The sequence below is a fragment of the Eulemur rufifrons genome, chromosome 3, assembly GCF_041146395.1.
Source record: "Eulemur rufifrons isolate Redbay chromosome 3, OSU_ERuf_1, whole genome shotgun sequence".
Classification (NCBI taxonomy): domain Eukaryota; kingdom Metazoa; phylum Chordata; class Mammalia; order Primates; family Lemuridae; genus Eulemur; species Eulemur rufifrons.
Genome location: NC_090985.1, coordinates 88,168,828 through 88,188,719, shown reverse-complemented (window position 1 = coordinate 88,188,719; position 19,892 = coordinate 88,168,828). Strand labels below are relative to the sequence as shown.

Here is a 19,892-nt window from a genome sequence, read left to right as displayed (position 1 = left end):
GAGCCTTGCCAGCCCCAGGATTCAAGCACCATCCAAGGGCCTGGGAAGTGGGGATTACCTAACCTAGCCCATAACCACTGGCACCTAACACTCTCCCAGGGGTCTGAGGTACAAGTGAACCAAATTGCCAGCAACGCCACAGTGGGTACCTACCTGCACAAGCAGAAAGGCAGTGCACCTCTCTCTCTCTACACTGTGCAACAGAGTTCCTGGCAGAGGAGAACAGGTGAACAGCAAAGCTATCTGCTTTGAGCTGAGTGAAGAGGTTCCAGATGAGAAGGAACCAGTGTAAGAACTCTGGCAGTACAAAAAAATAAAACAAACAAACAAACAACAACAACAACAAAAAAAAAAAAAAAAAAAAAAAAAAAAAACAAGCTCTCTTGATACCCCCAAAGGATTACACAAACTCTTCAGCAATGGACTGCAACCAAGAGGAAATTTTTAAAATGTCAGATCTGGAATTCAAAATATGGATCACAAGCAAGGTTAATGGGATAGATGAGAAATCTAAAAACCAACACAAAGAAACAAAAAAAATAATTCAGGATATAAATAAAACATTCACAAAGAGATAGATAATTTAAAAAATAACAGAACTTCTGGAGATGAAAGAGTCATTTAGGGAATGTCAAAATACAGTGGAAAATCATAACAGACTAAATCAAGCAGAAGAGAGATTCTCAGAGCTTGAAGACAAGGCTTTCAAATTAACCCAGCCAGTCAAAATTAAAGAAAAAAGAATCAAGGAAAATGAAAAAAATCTCTGAGAAATACGAGATTATGTGAAGTGCCCAAATATAAGAATCACAGGTATCCCTCAGGGAAATGAAGAAAAAACAGAAAGCATGGAAAATCTATTTGAGGGAATAATGGAGGAAAACTTCCGTGGTCTTGCCAGAGATTTAGACATCCAGATAGGAAAAAGGTTAATGAACTCCTGGAAGATTCAATGCAAATAGGACATCACCAACGTACATAGTCATCAGTCTGGCCAAAGTCAAAGTGAAGAAGAAGAAAATCTTACAAGCTGTAAGATAAAAGCATCAAATAACTTACCCAGGAAAACCCATCAGACTAACAGCAGACTTCTCAACAGAAACCTTACAAGCCAGAAGGGACTGGGGTCCCATCTTCAGTCTTCTTAAACAGATAACTGTCAACCAAGAATTCTGTATCCTGCAAAACTCAGTTTCATATGTGAAAGAGAAATAAAATCTTTCCCAGACAAGCAAACACTAAGGGAATTTGTCACCACTAGACCCGCCCTACAAGAAATGTTCAAAAGTGCTTTTCAGAAAAGAATGCTTGATACCCACCAGTGTAAAAACACTTGAAAGTAAAAACTCACACCACTTATAAAATAGCAACACAAGGAAGGACACAAAGCAACAAGGTAACAATCAACATGATGACTGGAACAGTATCTCACTTATCAATAACTATGCACATAAATGGTCTAAATGCTCCACTTAAAAGATATATTAACAGAATGCATAAAAAACCACAAACCAAATATCTGTTGTCTCCAAGGAACCCATTTAACTTGTAAAGAGTCACAAAGACTTAAGGTAAAGGGTTGGAAAAAAATATTCCATGTAAAAGAACACCACAAAAGAGCAGGAGTAGTTATTCTCATATCATATAAAACAGAATTTAAATCAACAGCAAAAAAGACAAAGATGGTCAGTATATAATGATAAAGGGATCAATTCAAAAAGGTATAAAAATCCTAAATATATATGAACCTAACACCAGAACTCACAGATTCATAAAACAAATACTACTAGACCTAAGAAATGAAATAAACAGCAATATAGTGATAGTGGGGGACTTCAACACTCCACTGACAGAACTAGACAGAACATCGAAGCAGAAAATTAACAAAGAAACACTGGACTTAAATGGGACTCTACAACAAATAGCTCTAACAGACATTTACAAGACAGCCTACTCCCAAACTGAAGAATATACATTCTTCTCATTAGCACATGGAACATTTTCCAAGATTAACCATATGTTATGCCACAAAATAAGTTTCAGCAAATTTTAATAAATCTAAATCATGCCAAGTATCTTCTGAGGCCACAGTGGAATAAAACTGGAAATTAACTCCAGAAGAATTCTCAAAACTATTAATGTACAAATACATGGAAATTAAACAACCTGCTGCTGAATGATCTTTGAGTCAACAACAAAATCAAGATGGAAATAAAAAATTTTTGCAGCTGAAAGACAATGGCAACACAAGCTACCTAAATCTCTGGGACACAGTAAAAGCAGTGCTCAGAGGGAAGTTCACAGCACTAAATGCCTCCATCGAAAGGAAAGATCACAAATTAATAACCTAATGTCATACCTTAGGAACTAGAAAAAGAAGAACAAACCAAACCCATAGATAGCAGAAGACAGGCAATAACAAAGATCAGACCATTTCTTTCTGCAGAAGAAGGGGCTAAAAAAGAAAAAAAAAATTATAAAAACAACAACAACAACAACAACAAAATCAGAGCAGAAGTAAAGGAAATTGAAACAAACAAACAAAAAAACCCACAAAGGATCAACAAAAAAAGTTGGTTCTTTGAAAAGATAAACAAAATTGACAGACCCCTAGCTAGATTAACCAAGGGAGAGGACCCAAATAAGCTCAATGAGAAATGAAAAAGGAGACATTACCACTGATAACACAGAAATACGAAAAGATCATCTGAGACTACTATGAACATCCCTATGAACATGAACTAGAAAGTCTAAAGGAAAAAGACAAAAATTTTTAAAAACACATGACTTCCAAAGCTTGAATAATGAAGAAACAGAAATCTTGAACAGACAAGTAACAAGTAGCAAAATTTAATAAAAAAATTTCCCCAAAACAACAACAACAAAAAACAGCCCAGGACCAGATGATTCACAGCTAAATTCTACCAGACCTACAAAGAAGAACTGGCACCTCTCCTACTGAAGCTGTTCCCTAATACCTAGAAGGAGGGAATCCTCCCTAACTCATTGTACAAAGCAATATCACCCTGATATCAAAGCCAAGAAATGATACAACAAAAAAAGAAAACTACAGACCAATATCCCTCATGAACATAGAAAAATAATTTACCACCATCAAGTGGGTTTCATCCCAGGGATGCAAGGATAGTTGAATTCAACATATGCAAATGAATAAAGCTGATTCACCACATAAAAAGAATTAAAAACAAAAACCATATGACCATCTCAATAGATGCATAAAAAGCATTTGCTAAAGTCTAGCACCCCTTCATGATAAAAACACTTAAGAAATTAGGCATAGCAGGAACATACCTCAAAATAATGAAAGGCATATATGGCAAACCCATGGGCAACATATTGAGTGGGGTAAAGTTGAAAGCACTCCCCCTAAGAACTACAACAAGATAAGAATGCCCATTGTCAACACTTCTGTTTAACATAGTATTGGAAATCCTAGCCAGATCAATCAGTCAAGAGAAAGAAATAAAAGGCATCCAAATTGGAAAAGAGGAACTCAAACTACCCCATTTGCCAATAATATATTATACCTAGAAAACCCTAAATACTCCTTCAGAAGACTCCTAGAATTGATAATGAATTCATTAAAGTCTCAGGTTACAAAATCAGCATACACAAATCAGTAGCATTTTTATATACCAATAACAACCAACCTGAAAATTAAATCAAGAACTCAATTCCATTTGACATAAGTGCAAAAAAAAAAAAAAAAAGAAATACATTGGAATATATTTAACCAACAAGGTGAAAGACCTCTACAAGGAGAACTACAAAACACTGCTGAAAGAAATTATAGATGACTCAAATGAGAAGACATCTCATGGTCAATGGATTGGAAGAATCAATATTGTCAAAATATCCATACTATCCAAAGTAATCTACAGATTCAATGTAATTTCTATCAAAGTACCGACATCATTTTTCACAAAATTAGAAAAACTCTAAAACTCATATGGAACCAAAAAAGTACAAATAGCCAAAGCTATCGTAAGTTAAAAGAACAAATCTGGAGGCATCACATTACCTGACCTGACTTCAAATTATACTACAAGGTGATACTAACAAAACAGCATGGTACTGGTATAAAAGTAGACACATAGAACAATGGAACAGAATAGAGAACCCAGAAATAAAGTCAAATACCTACAACCAACTGATCTTTCACAAAGTAGAGAAACGTACACAATGGGGAAAGGACCCTGTATAGTAAAAGGTGCTGGCAAAATTGGATAGCCTCATGGAGAAGAATGAAACTAGATCCCTATCTTTCACCATATACAAAAATTAACTCAAGATGGATTAAAGTCTTAAATGTAAGACTTGGAACCATAAAAATTCTAGAAGAAAACATAGGAAAAACTATCCCCAACATTGGCCTAGGTAAAGAATTTATGATTAAGACCTCAAAAGCAAACACAACAAAAATAAAAATAAATGGGACTTAATACAACCAAAAAGCCTCTGCACAGCAAAAGATTTAATCAACAGAGTAAACATGTCTCCTATGGAACAGGAGAAAGTATTTACAAGCTATACATCTGAGAAAGGCCTAATATCCAGAATCTATAAGAAACTCAAATAAGAAAAAAAGAATAACCCCATTAAAAAGTAGGCAAAAGATATGAACAGACATTTTTCAAAAGAGAAACAAATGGCCAATAAATATATGAAAAATTGCTCTACATCACTAATCATCAGGGAAACGCAAATTAAAACCACAATGAGATACCCTGTCAAAATGGCCATAACGAAAAACAATAGATGCTAGTGTGGATGTGGTGAAAAGGAATGCTCATACACTGTTGGTGGGAAAGTAAATTAGTACAACCTCTATGGAAAACAGTATGGCAATTTCTCAAAGGACTAAAAGTAGATTTACCATTCAATCCAGCAATCCCACTACCAGGGACCTACCCAAAGGAAAAGAAGTCATTTTATAAAAGAAGACACCTGCACCTGTATGTTTACTATAGCACAATTCACAACTGCAAAGATACGGAACCACCCTAAGTGTACCAACCTAAAACTGGATAAACAAGATGTGGTGTGTGTGTGTACATGCATAAACACACACACACACACACACACACATACACATACACATACACCATGGATGAAAACAACTAAAAATACAGACAAAATAAAATTTAAAAAACAAGTATTTCCAGACATTGGACATGTTTTCATCTGGGCCCGAAGTCTTCCTTATGGGAAGGTTTTTTACTACAAACTCAATTTCTTTAATAGCTATAGAGCTTATCAGGTTTCATCTACTCCTTCTTGAGTTAGCTTTGGTAATCTGTGTCTTTCAAGAATTTTTCCTGTTTCATCTATATTATCAAATTTATTGGCATAAAATTATTTAAAATATTCACTTATTATCCTTTTTTTTTTTTTTTTTTTTAATTTTAAGACACAAGGTCTTGTTCTGTTGCCCAAGCTGGAATACAGTGGCATGATCACAGCTTACTGTGACCAGAACTCCCAGACTTAATTGATCCTCCTGCCTCTCAATCTCCCAAAATGCTGGGATTACAGGTGTGACCCACCACACCTGGCTTATTATCCTTTTAATGTCTGTAGGATCTGTAGTAGTGTCCTCTCTCTCATTTCTGATAATAATTTGTTAATTCTTTTACTCTTGGTCAGTTTGGCTAGAGGTTTATCAAGTTTATTGATCATGTCATAGATCAGCTTTTGATTTCCTTGGCTTTTCTCTATTGTTTTTCATTTCACTGATTTTTGCTCTTTTTTGTTTCTTTTCTTTTGCTGGGTTTGGCTTTAATTTGCTCTTCTTTTTCTAGTTTTCTTAAGACAGAAGCTTATTAAGTCCCTGATGTGATACATTTTCTCTTTTGTAAATAAACATTTAAGCCTCTGGTACTAATAAATTTCTCCTTTAAGTACTATTTAACTGCTTCCCACTAATTTTGATGTTACACTTTCATTTTTATTCAGTTCAAAATGCTTTCTAATTTCTCTCTTTTTTTTATTCCTGTCTGCCATGGAATAATTTCTCTTTTAATTTAGTCATTGATTCATAGATTATTTTAGAAATATGTGATTTATTTTCCCAAATTTGGAGGGGATTTTCCATATATCTTTGTTACTGATTTCTAATTTGCTTTCATTGTGCTCACACTTTGTATGGTTTCAACCCTTTTAAATTTATTAATACTTGTTTTATGGCCCATAATATGGTCTATCTTTGTAAATGTCTCATGTGCACACGAAAATCTTGTGGTTGGGTAGGGTGTTCTATGAATATCAACCAGGTTAAATTGGTTGACAGCGCTATTCAAATCTTCTGTATCCTTACTGATTTTCTGTATACTTGGTCTATTAGTTGAGAGAGTTGTGTTGAAATCTCTAGCTCTAACTGTGTGTGTGTCTATTTCTCTGGGCATTTCTGTCAGGTTTTACGTCATATATTAATATCTTGAGGCTCTACTATTAGGGGCATAAATATTTTAAATTGTTATTAATATAACCTCTGATTAACTGATGTCTTTAGCACAAAATAACCCTCATTATCAGTATTAAATATTGATATTGGGACTTACTATTAGGGGATGACACTGAAGAAACTACTTAGTTGATATGATGTCTCTTTCCCATCATATGAGCCATGTGTTTACAAAACTCTTACCGTATCGTCAAGACCATCTATATGCAAAACCACTGTTTTGGCACGTTTGTTTGTAGTTCCCAGAAAAAACTGAGCTTTCCTTCGACGTGAATTCATTTCATTGAAACTATCACCGTCTGCCATACTGGAGGACTGAAGGATATCATAGATTTCAGAGGCCAGAAGTTTTGTTTCTCCTGGAGTTGTAGTCCTTGAAAAGAAACACATATAAATTTATAAATTAGTCTTGTCACCTCTACTCATTCTGTAATTTTATTTCTCATCTTTGTGGAGCCTTGTTTCCTTTCTTTCTGATGCCTTGCTCAATTTAAAAGCAATATCAGGGAATCCTAGAATAATCAATAATGTAGAAAAGGCATCTAGTCTGTAATAGTCTTCTAATTTCATTTTAAACCTGTGGCTCATTGAGATTCAAAACCCCTCACTATAGAGGTACAAAGGCACATTTAATCAAAATCTTTAATTAAACAGAAAATCAACTGGCAAGTTCAGGTTTAAGATGCCCCTGGATTATTATTAATATTCAACTCTCAATTTGAAAGTACCCTAACCTTCAAGGAAATACAACATATAAAAATCCAAAAGGAGAAAACAAATTAGAAAAGAATCATTCATATTATCAGCTAATGTCAAGGAGATTTCTTAGTATGATCAAACTGATTGCTTCTTAATTTATATTTCTTACATATCACAAAGCTGTGTATATATCATAAAACCACAACTCAAACAGAAGTTTTCATTCTTAAAATTAAATCCTACCATAGCTCTTCACAACAACATCTAGTGCCATGCTGGCCGATAAATCTTCCTGCAATGATGGAAATGTTCTGTATCTGCACTTTCCACTCACATGCGGCTACTGAGCACTTGAAATGTGGCCAGTGCAACTAAAGAAATAAATTTTATTTACTTTTAACTAATTTAAATTTTCCCATGTGGTGAGTGGCCACCATATTGGACAGCACAGATCTAATGGTTCTTTACTAATTCGTTGAACTGAACAAACAGTAAGTACACATAACTGTAGGAAAAGAATCCTCATTCCACCTACAAATGGGCTCAATTAAGTCCAAACTCTTCACATTCAAGGTCTTAAAATGAAAGCCTTAAAAACCCATTTGGCTATCTACATTAGCTCATTGTGTCCTTTTATTATTCTTTGGGTTGACTATGACACTTAGCCATCTCCTATAGAGACCATGCATTTTTATATATTCTTCTTTGCTGTTCTTTGTTCTAGAATGCTCTCCACACTTAAAACCTTGCTCATGTCTTTCCTCAGCCATAAGAGCTTCACCCAGACCATAGGCTTTCTGACTCTTATTTTCACCCTTAAAGGGCCAGGTTGACCACTACTACCTTCTTTATAAAGCCTTCACCCAACAACCCATTTCTTCCACTGTATTCAAAGTACTATGTTTGTACTTATACTGTTGATCTTAGTTTTCTATTTCTTTCACAAGTATACAAACTCTTTAAGAATAGGAATGTATTCTCTTTGTACCTTCCACAGAACCTAACAAATAGCTTTATAAGCTATTTATTGAATGAGTAGGAATACTTCCATTTCTGATATTCAGACTGTACATGCTGTAGCGGATAGAGCTTTAATTCCAGGGGTGATAATCTGACAGTTTTCCAGGCACTTAATTTACTGTATCAGGTACCTTTCTGGGCCACAGCGGTAAGTTACTTTGAATGATTTTAGCTCTGTGTTACAGGAAGTTATCAAAGAGACTGATTTTTTTTAGGGGATGTCTCAGCATTTTTCTTGATAGCTGTTTTACATTTATTGAAAAGGTCACTGTAGTTCTCAGATATTTTAAATATTAGCCAAACACAAGTTATAAAGAGTATGAGGGTACAATGATTAGAGGAACTCATCAATTCAAGGAAAAAAAACTTTATGTATGTTTTTGTTACCCCTTTTCATCATCAATAGTCTTTAAGTGTTTGTATCAAATACAAAGAGAATCAGAACACATAATAGAAAATGCAAATAATGACTGTCTTATTACATACTATTTCAAAACTTCTCTATATGCTTCCTAATGAACCAATAGTAACAAAAAATATTAAAATACTATAATATCAAATTAGCTTCCTCTTCTGCAGAATAAGAACTATAACGATAATTAGTTCTTAGCCAATTAGGGTTACTAACCCCTTTGAGAATGTAAAGTTAGAGACTGTTTCATAGGAAAAATGCAAGTAAATAATTTTCCAAATTAATTTCGGTGAATTATTACATCCCCACACAAACCATCCATCTTCTATCAACCTCAACCTAGGTGGTGGTTGCCGAAGGCTGGGGTGGCTATGGAAATTTCTTCAGATAAGACAATAATGAAGTTTGCCACATCAATAAATTCTTTTCACAAAAGATTTCTCTGTAGCATGTGATGCTGACTGATATCATCTTATCAACACAGAACTTCTTTCAAAATAGGAGTCAATTTGAAATTATTCCTTCATCCATGGGCTGCAGAATGGATGTTGTGCTAGTAAGCGTGTGTTAGTAAGCAACATTAGCCTTCTTGTACATCTCCAACAGAGCTCTTGAGTGACCAAGTCCATTGTCAATGAGCAGTAATCTTTTGAGAGGAATCTTTTTTCTAAGCTGTGTTTCTCAACAGTAGGCTTAAAATATTTAGTAAACCATGTTGTAAACAGAGGTGCTGTCATCCAGGCTTTGTTGTTCCCCAGATAGAGCACAGGCAGAGGAAATTTAGCATCATTCCCAACAGCCCTAGGATTTTCAAAACGGTAAATGCACTGGCTTCAACTAAGTCACTAAGTGCGTTACCTCCTAATAGGAGAGTCAAGCTGTCCTTTGAAGCTTTGAAGCCAGGCATTGACTTCTCCTTTCCTTCAGCTTTGGGAACCAACCTCTGCTAGCTTCAAACTTTTCTTCTGAAGTTTCCTCACCTTTCTCAGACATCATAGAATTGAAAGCAGTTAGGGTCCAGCTCTGGATTAGGCTTTGGCTTAAGGGAATGTTGTAGCTGGTTTGATCTTCTGTCCAGACCACTAACACCTTCTCCCTATCAGCAATAAGGTTGTTTTGTTTCTTATCATTCATGTGTTGACTGCGGTAGCACTTTTAATTTCCTTCAAGAACTTTTCCTTTGCATTTACAACTTGCCTGACTGGTGCACAGGCCTAGCTTTTTGGCCTATCTTGGTGTTCGATATGTCTTCCTTACTGTTTCATCACGTCTAGCTTTTCATTTAAAGTGACAGATGTGTGACTCTTCCTTTCACTCAAACACTTAGAGGCCACTGTAGGGTTACTAATTGGCCTAATTTCATTATTGTTGGGTCTCAAAGAATAGGGAGGCAGTAGGAAAGAAAGAGACAGGAAATGGCTGATTGATGGAACGGTCAGAATATGCACATTTATCGATTAAGTTCACCATCTTACATGGGTGCCATTCTTGGCGCCCCAAAACAATGACAACAGTAACATCAAAGATCACTGATCACAACAGATGTAATAATGATTTTAAAAAGTTTGAAATATTGTTGAGAATTACCAAAATGTGACAGAGACACAAAGTGTGCACATGGTATTGAAAAAATGGTGCCGACAGACTTGCTGGATGCAGGGTTGCCACAAACCTTCAATTCATAAAAAATGCAATACCTGCAAAGTACAATAAAGCAAAGCACAATAAAACAAGATATGCCTGTATGTTCTTCTGGTATACCTTATAGGACCAATTTCATTGCTACCTTTCTGAGGTGTCTCACAAAACCAACAACCATTCTCTGATTCTCTGTACAATTTAATTGGGTGTCCTACAATTTAATTAAATTCTGTGACTGACTACCTAGAATTGGAGTCAGACTTCACAGGTTTAAGGGCTCAGCTCAACAAGACTGTCCTCACTTTAGATACCAGTTGCAAGTACTAGATCCCCAAGTTACCCAAATTTTTGTCCAACTCATGTGGGGGGTTCTCACAACCCCCCCTTTCAGGTTCTGCAATTTGCTAGAATAGCTCACAGAACTCAGTAAAACAGTTTATTCTGTTTATTGGTTTATTATAAAAAATGTAACAAAGGAACAGCCAGATAGAAGAGATCCATAAGGCAAGGTACGAGAGGTACATAAGGGGTATGTGGAACCTCCATGCTCTATCTAGGCCTGCCACCCTCCCAGTTCACCAACTCAGAAGCTCACCAAATCCCACTGTTCAAGAGTTTATTTACAGAGTTTAATCTCTACCTCCACCCCTTCCTGAAATTGGTGGGTGGGGCTAAAAGTGCCAAACCTCTAATCACTTCCTCTTGCAAGGGACTAGCTCTATTGTGAGGCTATCTAGGGGTCCCTACCCTAAGTCACTTCATTAACATAAACTCAGGTGTGACCCAAAAGAAATGACACTCCCTAAAAAATTATAAAAATAAAAATGAAATAAATAAATAAAAAGCTGGGTATGGCAGCAAGAATTTGTGGTCCCAACTACTCTGGAGGCTGAGGCAAGTGGATAGCTTGAGCCCAGGAGTTTAAGGCCATAGTGAGTTATGACTGCGCCATGGCACTATGGCCTGGGCAACAGAGCAAGACCCCAAGTCACTTGGAAAAAAAAAAAGGAAAGACACTCCCACCACTCAGGAAATTCTAAGAGTTTTAGAAACTCTATGCCAGGACCTGAAAACAAAGACTAAATATATTCTCTTATTTTACCATACTTCCCTATGAAACCATTGAAAGAATACCTTATAGACCCAGACCTCTTCTAAAAGAAAATAAAATTTTGACTTAGGCAAAACAAAATGTACAAAAGTATATAAGCAAAACCAAATTACAAACTAAGTTACTTCTTGATCTGGGTACTATATGAAGTTATCATGGTGGGTTTCAGAAAAAAATACCCCAAAATATGCTGCTTGGACTTCAAACTGGGAGCAGCAAATGAGGGGAGGTCTTTCTCTGAAGTTCCCCTTGTAAAGGAAATTAAAATTTAAGGACTCTCTAAATTTACTATGCCAAGCGAGAAGTTAAGTCCTGGCACTGGAGTCCCTTAGCATATTTGCAATTCTGCTTCTTACATAGATTAACTCTTTCTCATTGTTCTTGCTCTGTAAATGACTAGGAGAGACCAGATCTCTCCTCTTCTAATCACTGATCTTTGTTATAGATTAACTGCCTCCTTCATTGTAGGTGTGCTAAAAACCTTATGACTGTTAACATCTTCAGTGTGGAATGTTAAATATACCTTTCCTAAAAGAAAAAAACCGCCTTGACTAATCAGATTGTTGTAATTATGCATTAAGCCTTATATAGAAAGATGCTGACATTCTGTTAAGCTTCCCTAAACTTTGTCTACATAAATGACCCCAAACTTCTACACTTTGGAACACTGACTTCAGTTGCTTAAAATCTGTGCTTTCTAGGCAGCTGCCCTTAACCATTGTGCTAGAATAAACTCTCTTTAAACTAGATTCTGACCCTTTTGATTATTTTAGGTTGATATCCTATCTACCCAAGGCCAGATCCTCCAGAAAATATTCAATTGTTGTAAATTCCTTTCCCAGATATCTCATCCAACAGGGGAATTGATATACATCACAGGAAGGAAGTCTAGAGTTGACACTATACCCAGAGTCCAGATGAACTCTGTCCAAGGCTACTCTCTGTTCTTTGGGCCCATTCAGCTCCCCTAAACATCATTTACTCTTCCTCTAAAATTGCCTACATCTCCCACCTCCCTCTCCCCTATGAAAAGGGTGTTTAATCTTTAACCATCTGGCCCTTCTTTGAGTTTCACACTTTTTGTGACTCCCATGTGCTTGCACACTAATAAATTTGTATGCGTTTTCTCCTGTTAATCTGTCTATTGTCAATTTACTTCAGCAGACTCAATAATCTATAGAGGGCAAGTCTGAACTTCCCTACAATCACAAACATCTATGCATACTGCTATTCAACGATCATAGTTATAAATAATTTATTCCTGATTTTTAAAAATGCTTTTCAACTAAAAAGAATCACCCAAGAGTATCTACAGATTTGGAAGTTATCTTACTCTTTTTTCTATTATTTATTTAAATGATAATCTATAGGTCACATTTAATAGGCTTTCAAATTAACTGCCAGGGAAGGTTTTATGATTCGTGACTTACATCCTGTCCTTAAGCAAAAATTTTTGCTTTGAGTCCTTCAAATCTTGTGACTTCCTTGATTAATATGTAACCTACTGACATTGAAAAGGACACTGATTTGTTTCTGAATCATGAAGTTTTACTGATTGTCTTGCATATAAGACATTTTAGCCTGTATTTGTCTTCTGTAGCCATTGACTGTAAGTTCTGTATCATACCCTCCAATGCAAAAAGACAACTCCAATATGAGGAGTCTACCTCCCTTCTCCTAAACTTTCTTATAAAAGCATTCCAACTTGTAACAGACTTTGGAAGACACCCAACCTTGTTGGGGTTTCTTTGTGGGTAATTCTCACATTTGGCTCCCAAGAAACCTTTATCAAATTATTTCTACCCCAACAGCCTTAATTTTAGTCTCTACTGTAAGGCTGGTGGCAGGCACCCCTCCCCTTCGTAATGGAAAAAGAAGCCCACGAGACCTGCCAAAGACAATGCCTGCAAGGCCCAGCTAAGTTAAAGGAAGACCACACCTGGATGGTTACCCTGATAAGAGTCCCGGTTCCTGGAGTCCACACATACCACCTGCCCCTCCTATTTCTCAATACCGTCTCTAAAACTGCAAGAGAAAATTTCTTGCTCTCCCCACCATAAATCTTCCTCCCAAAGAAACCCTTACCCCAGCCCTAAAAACATATATAAGCCTACTCAAAACTTCTGGGCGATGCGACTTCTCGGGGGTGTCTCTCTCTCTCTCTCCCGGGACCCGAAAACCTTGCCCAGGCCCCTCTCTTGGGACCCATTACCCTCACCCAGGAGCGCCCCAATAAAGCCTCTTTACTTATCCCTTTCAACTCTGCTTGTCTATCTTTCTCTGGCACCAGCCAATCCAAAAAACCTTACATCCACAAATAAAACAAAATTATTGTTCAAATAGTGTGATTCAAAACAAATTCAGGTAGAAAAAGCCTAGCGTTATAATGGTACGTCTGGCCATAAACGTGAGAGACTGTATAATTAAAGAGATATTGACTGCCCTAATCTTAGGCAACTGAAAATTGAAAGAGGTGATGAGTTCAGTCTTTAAAATCTGACATCTAGGGAAAAAAAAACTATCTTGAAAAACTTTTTCATCTAAGTAATTGGAATTTTGCTCTTGGTAATTTATTATTCCATAATGAAGTATACTGATTCCTCATTACTTTTTCTAATTAATTATCTATATTGAAAAGTTTCAAAATGTTATTCATAAAACTAAAAGGTGAACTCTGACCTTTATTACAGATCACAAATAGTTATCATTCTGAGTATATTTCCGTATTGGACATAAATACCAATTCACTCTACTTCTTGAGCTGCTAGTAACATTTTTATGTTGCCCATAAAGTCCAGTTAACTCTTCCATATACTTCATGAAAGCAATGAATATACTATTTTACCCTTAAAGACTTGCTGCCACCTCTTCAAAACATTTCCCAACTTTTCTTTTAGAAGCTGTTTTTGCATTTTCTGTCCCTATCCCTTGTTTGCTAAGAAAAAGTGTTTTGTAACATTTATGCAACACAGAAAATCACCCCTCATCTTTTAATGCAAAAACAATTCAAACTTTAAAAAGGTTATAAGAAGGAAGCCAACTACTCTATTTTGGTAACAATGAAGTCCAAAGGTAAGGAAACTATAGTCCTTGGGCCAAAGCCCATTTACCCTATTGTCTACGGCTGGTTTTTCTTTTTCTTTTTCGAGACAGAGTCTGGCTCTGTAGCCCTGGATAGAATGCAGTGGCATCATCATAGCTCACTGCAACCTCCAACTTTTGGGTTCAAGCAATCCTCCTGACTCAGCCTCCCCAGTAGCTGGAACTATAGGTGCACACCACCATGCCTGGCTAATTTTCTATTTTTAGTAGAGACGAGGTCTCACTCTTGCTCAGGCTGGTCTTGAACCCCTGAGCTCAAGTGATCCTCCCACCTGGACCTCCCAGAGTGCTAGGATTACAGGCGTGAACCACTTTGACAGCCTGTCTATGGCTGTTTTCATCCTGTGAGACACAGCCCAGGAGTTACAACAGACACTACTTGTCCCACCTAAAGGCCTAAGCTTAAAATATTTACTATCTGGCTTTCCACAGAAGAAGATTTTCCAACTTCTAAGTAATTACAAAAAAGATACTGAAAAACAAAAAAGCAAAGGATGTAGACCCATTAAGAATGATATGGCAGGAAAAGAGTTATATGGAAGAGTACTCCTGATATACTGCTAAATAAACTACTACTACCATCTTGATCTTTCATTAAAATAAGGTAGGATGTCATCAAAGTTCTCCAAAACACATAAAAAAAAAAATCAAGGCAAAAATGGAGAAGCATTTTTAAGAATCTCAAGAAAACAGGTGGTGAGCCAAAGATCCAATCAGGTTGTCCTTCAAGTATCAAGGTTACAGAAAAAGTTTTAAACATGAAAGCAATCAAATTCTTGAGCTTTTCCTGAGCAATTTAGTAGAGAATGAGCTTCAACTGATCAAGAAATAACTAAGAAAACTTCAGCAAAAGGACTAATAATGAGTATTTTATGTATTTAACTATAGCTCTTAAGACCAAAACAAAGGTGGGAAAGAGAATAGAATATATAAATGTTTTGACAAGAAAGAAATAATGCAACTTAAAAAAAGAAAGGAGATGGGAGAGGAAGAGAGGAAAGCAGAAAAAGCTCAATGACTATTGAACACATAATAGATAGGAGTCAGAAGATACCATTAAAAACTAACAAGCAAGATTATGAAAGGTCAAATAAGAAAACAGGCAATTTATGACATTTTTTAAAAAGTATGAAGGCAATCACTAAGACAATAAGACAAATCTTTCTACATATCAAAAGAAATTTTCAAATAAAACATCACATAAAGAAACATGGCAACTACAATATAATATACATGGTAACTGTAACAATGAGTTAAGATGAAATTTATCAGTTATGTTGACAAATATAAATGGACTTAGTTCACTAATTAAAAGAAAAGGATTTTCAACTTGGCTTACAAAACAAGACACAGTTTAAACACAGTGATTCAGAAATAAAGGAAGGGGCAAAGGCAAATCAAATAGAAACAATGAGATCACAGCTTGCATACTGACATCAAAGTAGAATTCCAGCCCCAAATCCAAGTATTAAGCATGACAAAGGATACTTTTTTAATCCTATAGGACACATTTCACAACGAATATATGAATCATGAATATATATGTACCAAATAACAATATCTATAAAGAGAAAATGATAAAGTAAATATAGCAAAATGTTAAAATTGGAGAAACTAGGTGTAAGGGTATATGAGGAGTCTTTGTACTGTTTTTACAACTTTTCTGTAGGTCAGATGTTATTTTAGTATAAAGTTTTTAAAAATGAAAAAAAACACAGAAAAAGCATAAAGAAAGTAAACATATATACACACTTTTCATCCACAAAGATTTTAGCAAGAAGTATAACCACCATTTATAATGGCACCGTTTCAAAATCTAGAATTATAGGAAGTTCCTCACAGGAAATGAGATATTTTAAAGTTGAGATGGCACATTTTATTAAAGTGGCTTTTATTTATAGTATACCTCATGTTAAGTATTCACAAGTGCTTTAGAAAATGCATCATTTATCAGAAGTATTACTATGGAAATATCAATTAACAAATGTCTTAAACTGGATTTAGACGTTCTCCTAAGTTCACATTTTGAAAATTCTCTTCACAAAAGGATCCAGGTCTAAACATACAATGGGGGTCCTAATCTCTAATAACAAGTTTTTATGGAAGAGATTGAAATTAAAATACAATGCCAGATTCATTCTGAATGACAGAACTTAAAATTCTTTTCATAATTAAAAACTGAAAGTAAATGAAATCAAACCAACTGTCAATATGCAAGTACCAATTTGACCTCAACACAAGTAAAACCTGCAGTTGAACACGTTAAAAATCAGCAAAATTCTCTACCAATGCATGATATGGTGATTACAGGACAAAAATTTAATACACAGAATTTTCCCTATTTTAAAAAATATTTTTCTCTGCTTCCCAAGTGAGGAATGACATCTTTATCCTAACTACTTCTGCTTTTTGGTTTCCCCATTAATCACTGCCAGATGTAAGGCTCTCTTCAGTTAATAAGGTAGCATCCCTTCACAACAGATTTTCTTTGTTCTCTGGTTCTTTCTGGAGCACAATTAAATTGCTCCCAAACTCAGTACTCCTAAACAGACAGATGCTGATCTGAAAATTTGCTTCTAATCCCATCCTGACTGGCTGGCTATCATGGGGTGGCCACGTCAAATAAATCAACAATGGCCAGGCACAGAAGTTCTGTGCTAAGCCAGAAGTTCAACACCAGCCTGGGCACTATAGTGAGACTCCTTTTCTCAAAAAAAATTTTTTTTAATTAGCTGGGCATGGTTGCTTACACCTGTAGTCCCAGCTACTCAGGAGGATTGCTTGAGCCCAAGAGTTTGAACTGCAGTGAGCTATCATTGTGCCACAGCACTCCAGCCTGGGTGACAGAGTGAGACCCCATCTCTAAAAGGAAACAAATAAATAAGCTGGGCACAGTGGCTTTTGCCTGTAATCCTAGCTACTTAGGAGGCTGAGAGGCAGGAGGATCACTTGAGCCCAGAAGTTCAAGAACAGCCAGGGCAACCTTAGTGAGACCCTGCCTGTAATATATCTTTAAATAAAGTAATTAATTTAAAAACAAAGAAAACAACTATGGTATGATATAGATCTCTTCTGCTATAGTTTACCAAAGTGATTATGTAACAATGAGATGCCAATTAGTCCATAAGCTAGTAGAGTAGTGATAAATCATATATCAGTCATCTGTATCTGGTAACACAGATTTCAAGATGCAAAATAAGGTCTAAAGAATAGATGTTTGTAGTGTCACATAAGTTATACAGATATAAAACTCATTCTGCTCTATATAAGGATAAAAACTTTTCACTTTGGTCTTTTAAAAATTTTTAACAGGGGTACTCAAAAGAAACAAGTAGGTGAAGAATTACAAGTCAAGTATTCCTTATCTGAAATGTTTAGAACCAGAGGTGTTTCAGATTTCAGATTATTTTGGATTTTGTAATATTTACAGAAGCATATTAGTTAAGAATCTCTAATTCAAAAACCCAAAATCCAAAATGTTCCAACGAGCATTTCCTTTAAGCATCATGTCAGTGCTCAAAAGTTTCAGATTTTGAGCATTTCATATTTCGGATTAGAAGTGTTCAACCTTTAAAAATACCAGCGCAATCAAATTTCTTAAAAAAAGAAAATCATGTCAAAGCCATGAGGTAGTTCACAACACAATATTAAGCATGACAAACCAAAACCTGACTCTAACACTTTGTAGTCTTGATGTTCATAAGCCAAAACACATAGTTCTATTAAGCTTCTGATGACTACACTAAGTTAACAATCCAATACTGACGTGTCACTTAACGACTTGGATACATTCTCAGAAAAGTATCATGAGGCGATTTCCTCATTGTGTGAACATCATGGAGTGTACTTACACAAACCTGAATGGTACAGCCTACTAAACACCTAGGCTACAGACTACTGCTCCTAGGCTACAAACCTGTACAGCACGTTACTGTACTGAATACTGCAGGCAATTGTAACACAATAGTGTTTGTGTATCTAAACATAGAAAAGGTAAAGTAAAAATATGGTATTACAATCTTAGGGGACCATTGCTGTGTATGCAGTCCACTGTTGACCAAAACATCATTATATAGCACACAACTGTACACTAATAACCTTCTAAGATGGCTAGTTTGGTAAGAAGAGGCAACTTTTTATAAAGTTTGAAAGGTAACTTACATATCTGAGATCTCCAGCAGCCAAATGAGTTGCAAAATGTATATAAAAATTATATCATATCTCTACTTTTAAGGGGGATAGGACCAAATTATAATGGAGTATGCAATGAATGTACATCTGTTTTAGCATTAAAACAGTGAGAAAAACAGTCCCTATATTGTTCTAAAAAATAGACTCTATTTGAATTTAAAAGATAAGCCACTTGCAGCAGCCATGGAGATACAGTGCTTGGATCTTCAAGAAAGAACTTGTCCTTCAGCTACAATAGTAGAGTCTCTGGCTATGGCAGCTTTGAGATCCATCACAAATCCATGGGGATACTTTTTCCAGGCAGCTCCCAACCAATGACTGAGCAGTGTGATCACTAGGACCCGGTTATTTCTGCTCAATACAGGACTCCTCTAAGGGCAGTCTTTGCTTGGAGCTCCTCACTGGGTTGGCTGTCAGATTTGCATTGCAATCTGAGACTCTCTTTGCCCCATTCTGGTTCCTTTCTTCTTCCACAGATGTCAGCTTTGCATTTAGTATAAAGACTTTCCCTGCCCAATCCTGCTTCATCCCCCTTTAACTTTACAGACCTTGCCCCACAATAAACCTCTTCCATTTCTAATTTCATCTCAGAATCTTCTCAGATGATATGCCAAGATAATGACCTGAATTGACACACCACTTCTCTTAGAAAGATACAAGCAGTCTTCCTATTATTTTACAGATGTATCTCTCACCTACATACATATATACATAATGACACGTCCTTGAGCCAACCAACTTAAGAAATTGTTCTATAGGTTAAGTCTATAAAACTTACTCTAAATTTCTGAAGTTCAAATATGAAGTATATTTTAATATTTCAATGCTATTTTAATCTAATTTCCATCTTTTTACCACTTATTTTTCAACTTTAATGACTATAGCTATTAAAGGAACACACATCTTACATTTATCATGTAAATAAATAGCCCTACAGAAGCGTCTATATCATACTTAAACCATTCACCGTTTCCAACAGAATATGCCAGTTAAGTGGTCATAAATATTAATAATTAACTATAGGACCTTAAAGCATACTGGGAACAAGAATAATGCAACCTTACATTTTAAATAACACTTTAGAATTTACAAAGCATTTCTACAAATATTATCCCACTGGATCCTCAATTCCACTACAGATGTTACTCCAGGCTTATCAATAAGGAAAAGGAGTGTCAAAGAGGTTATCTGTTTCAAGTCAGAACAAGAATCCAAATTTGTTGCTATTAACG

General features: G+C 35.8%; 1 protein-coding gene across 1 annotated transcript in view; it reads right to left on the bottom strand.

Annotated features, from left to right (window-relative positions):
- ARMC1 (armadillo repeat containing 1) overlaps positions 1-19,892 on the bottom strand; it is a 38,973-nt gene that overhangs the window by 5,304 nt on the left and 13,777 nt on the right. Inside the window, exon 4 of the mRNA XM_069466450.1 lies at positions 6,668-6,857. Within this exon, the coding sequence (XP_069322551.1) occupies positions 6,668-6,857 (190 nt within the window). The remainder of the gene's footprint in view (positions 1-6,667; positions 6,858-19,892) is intronic.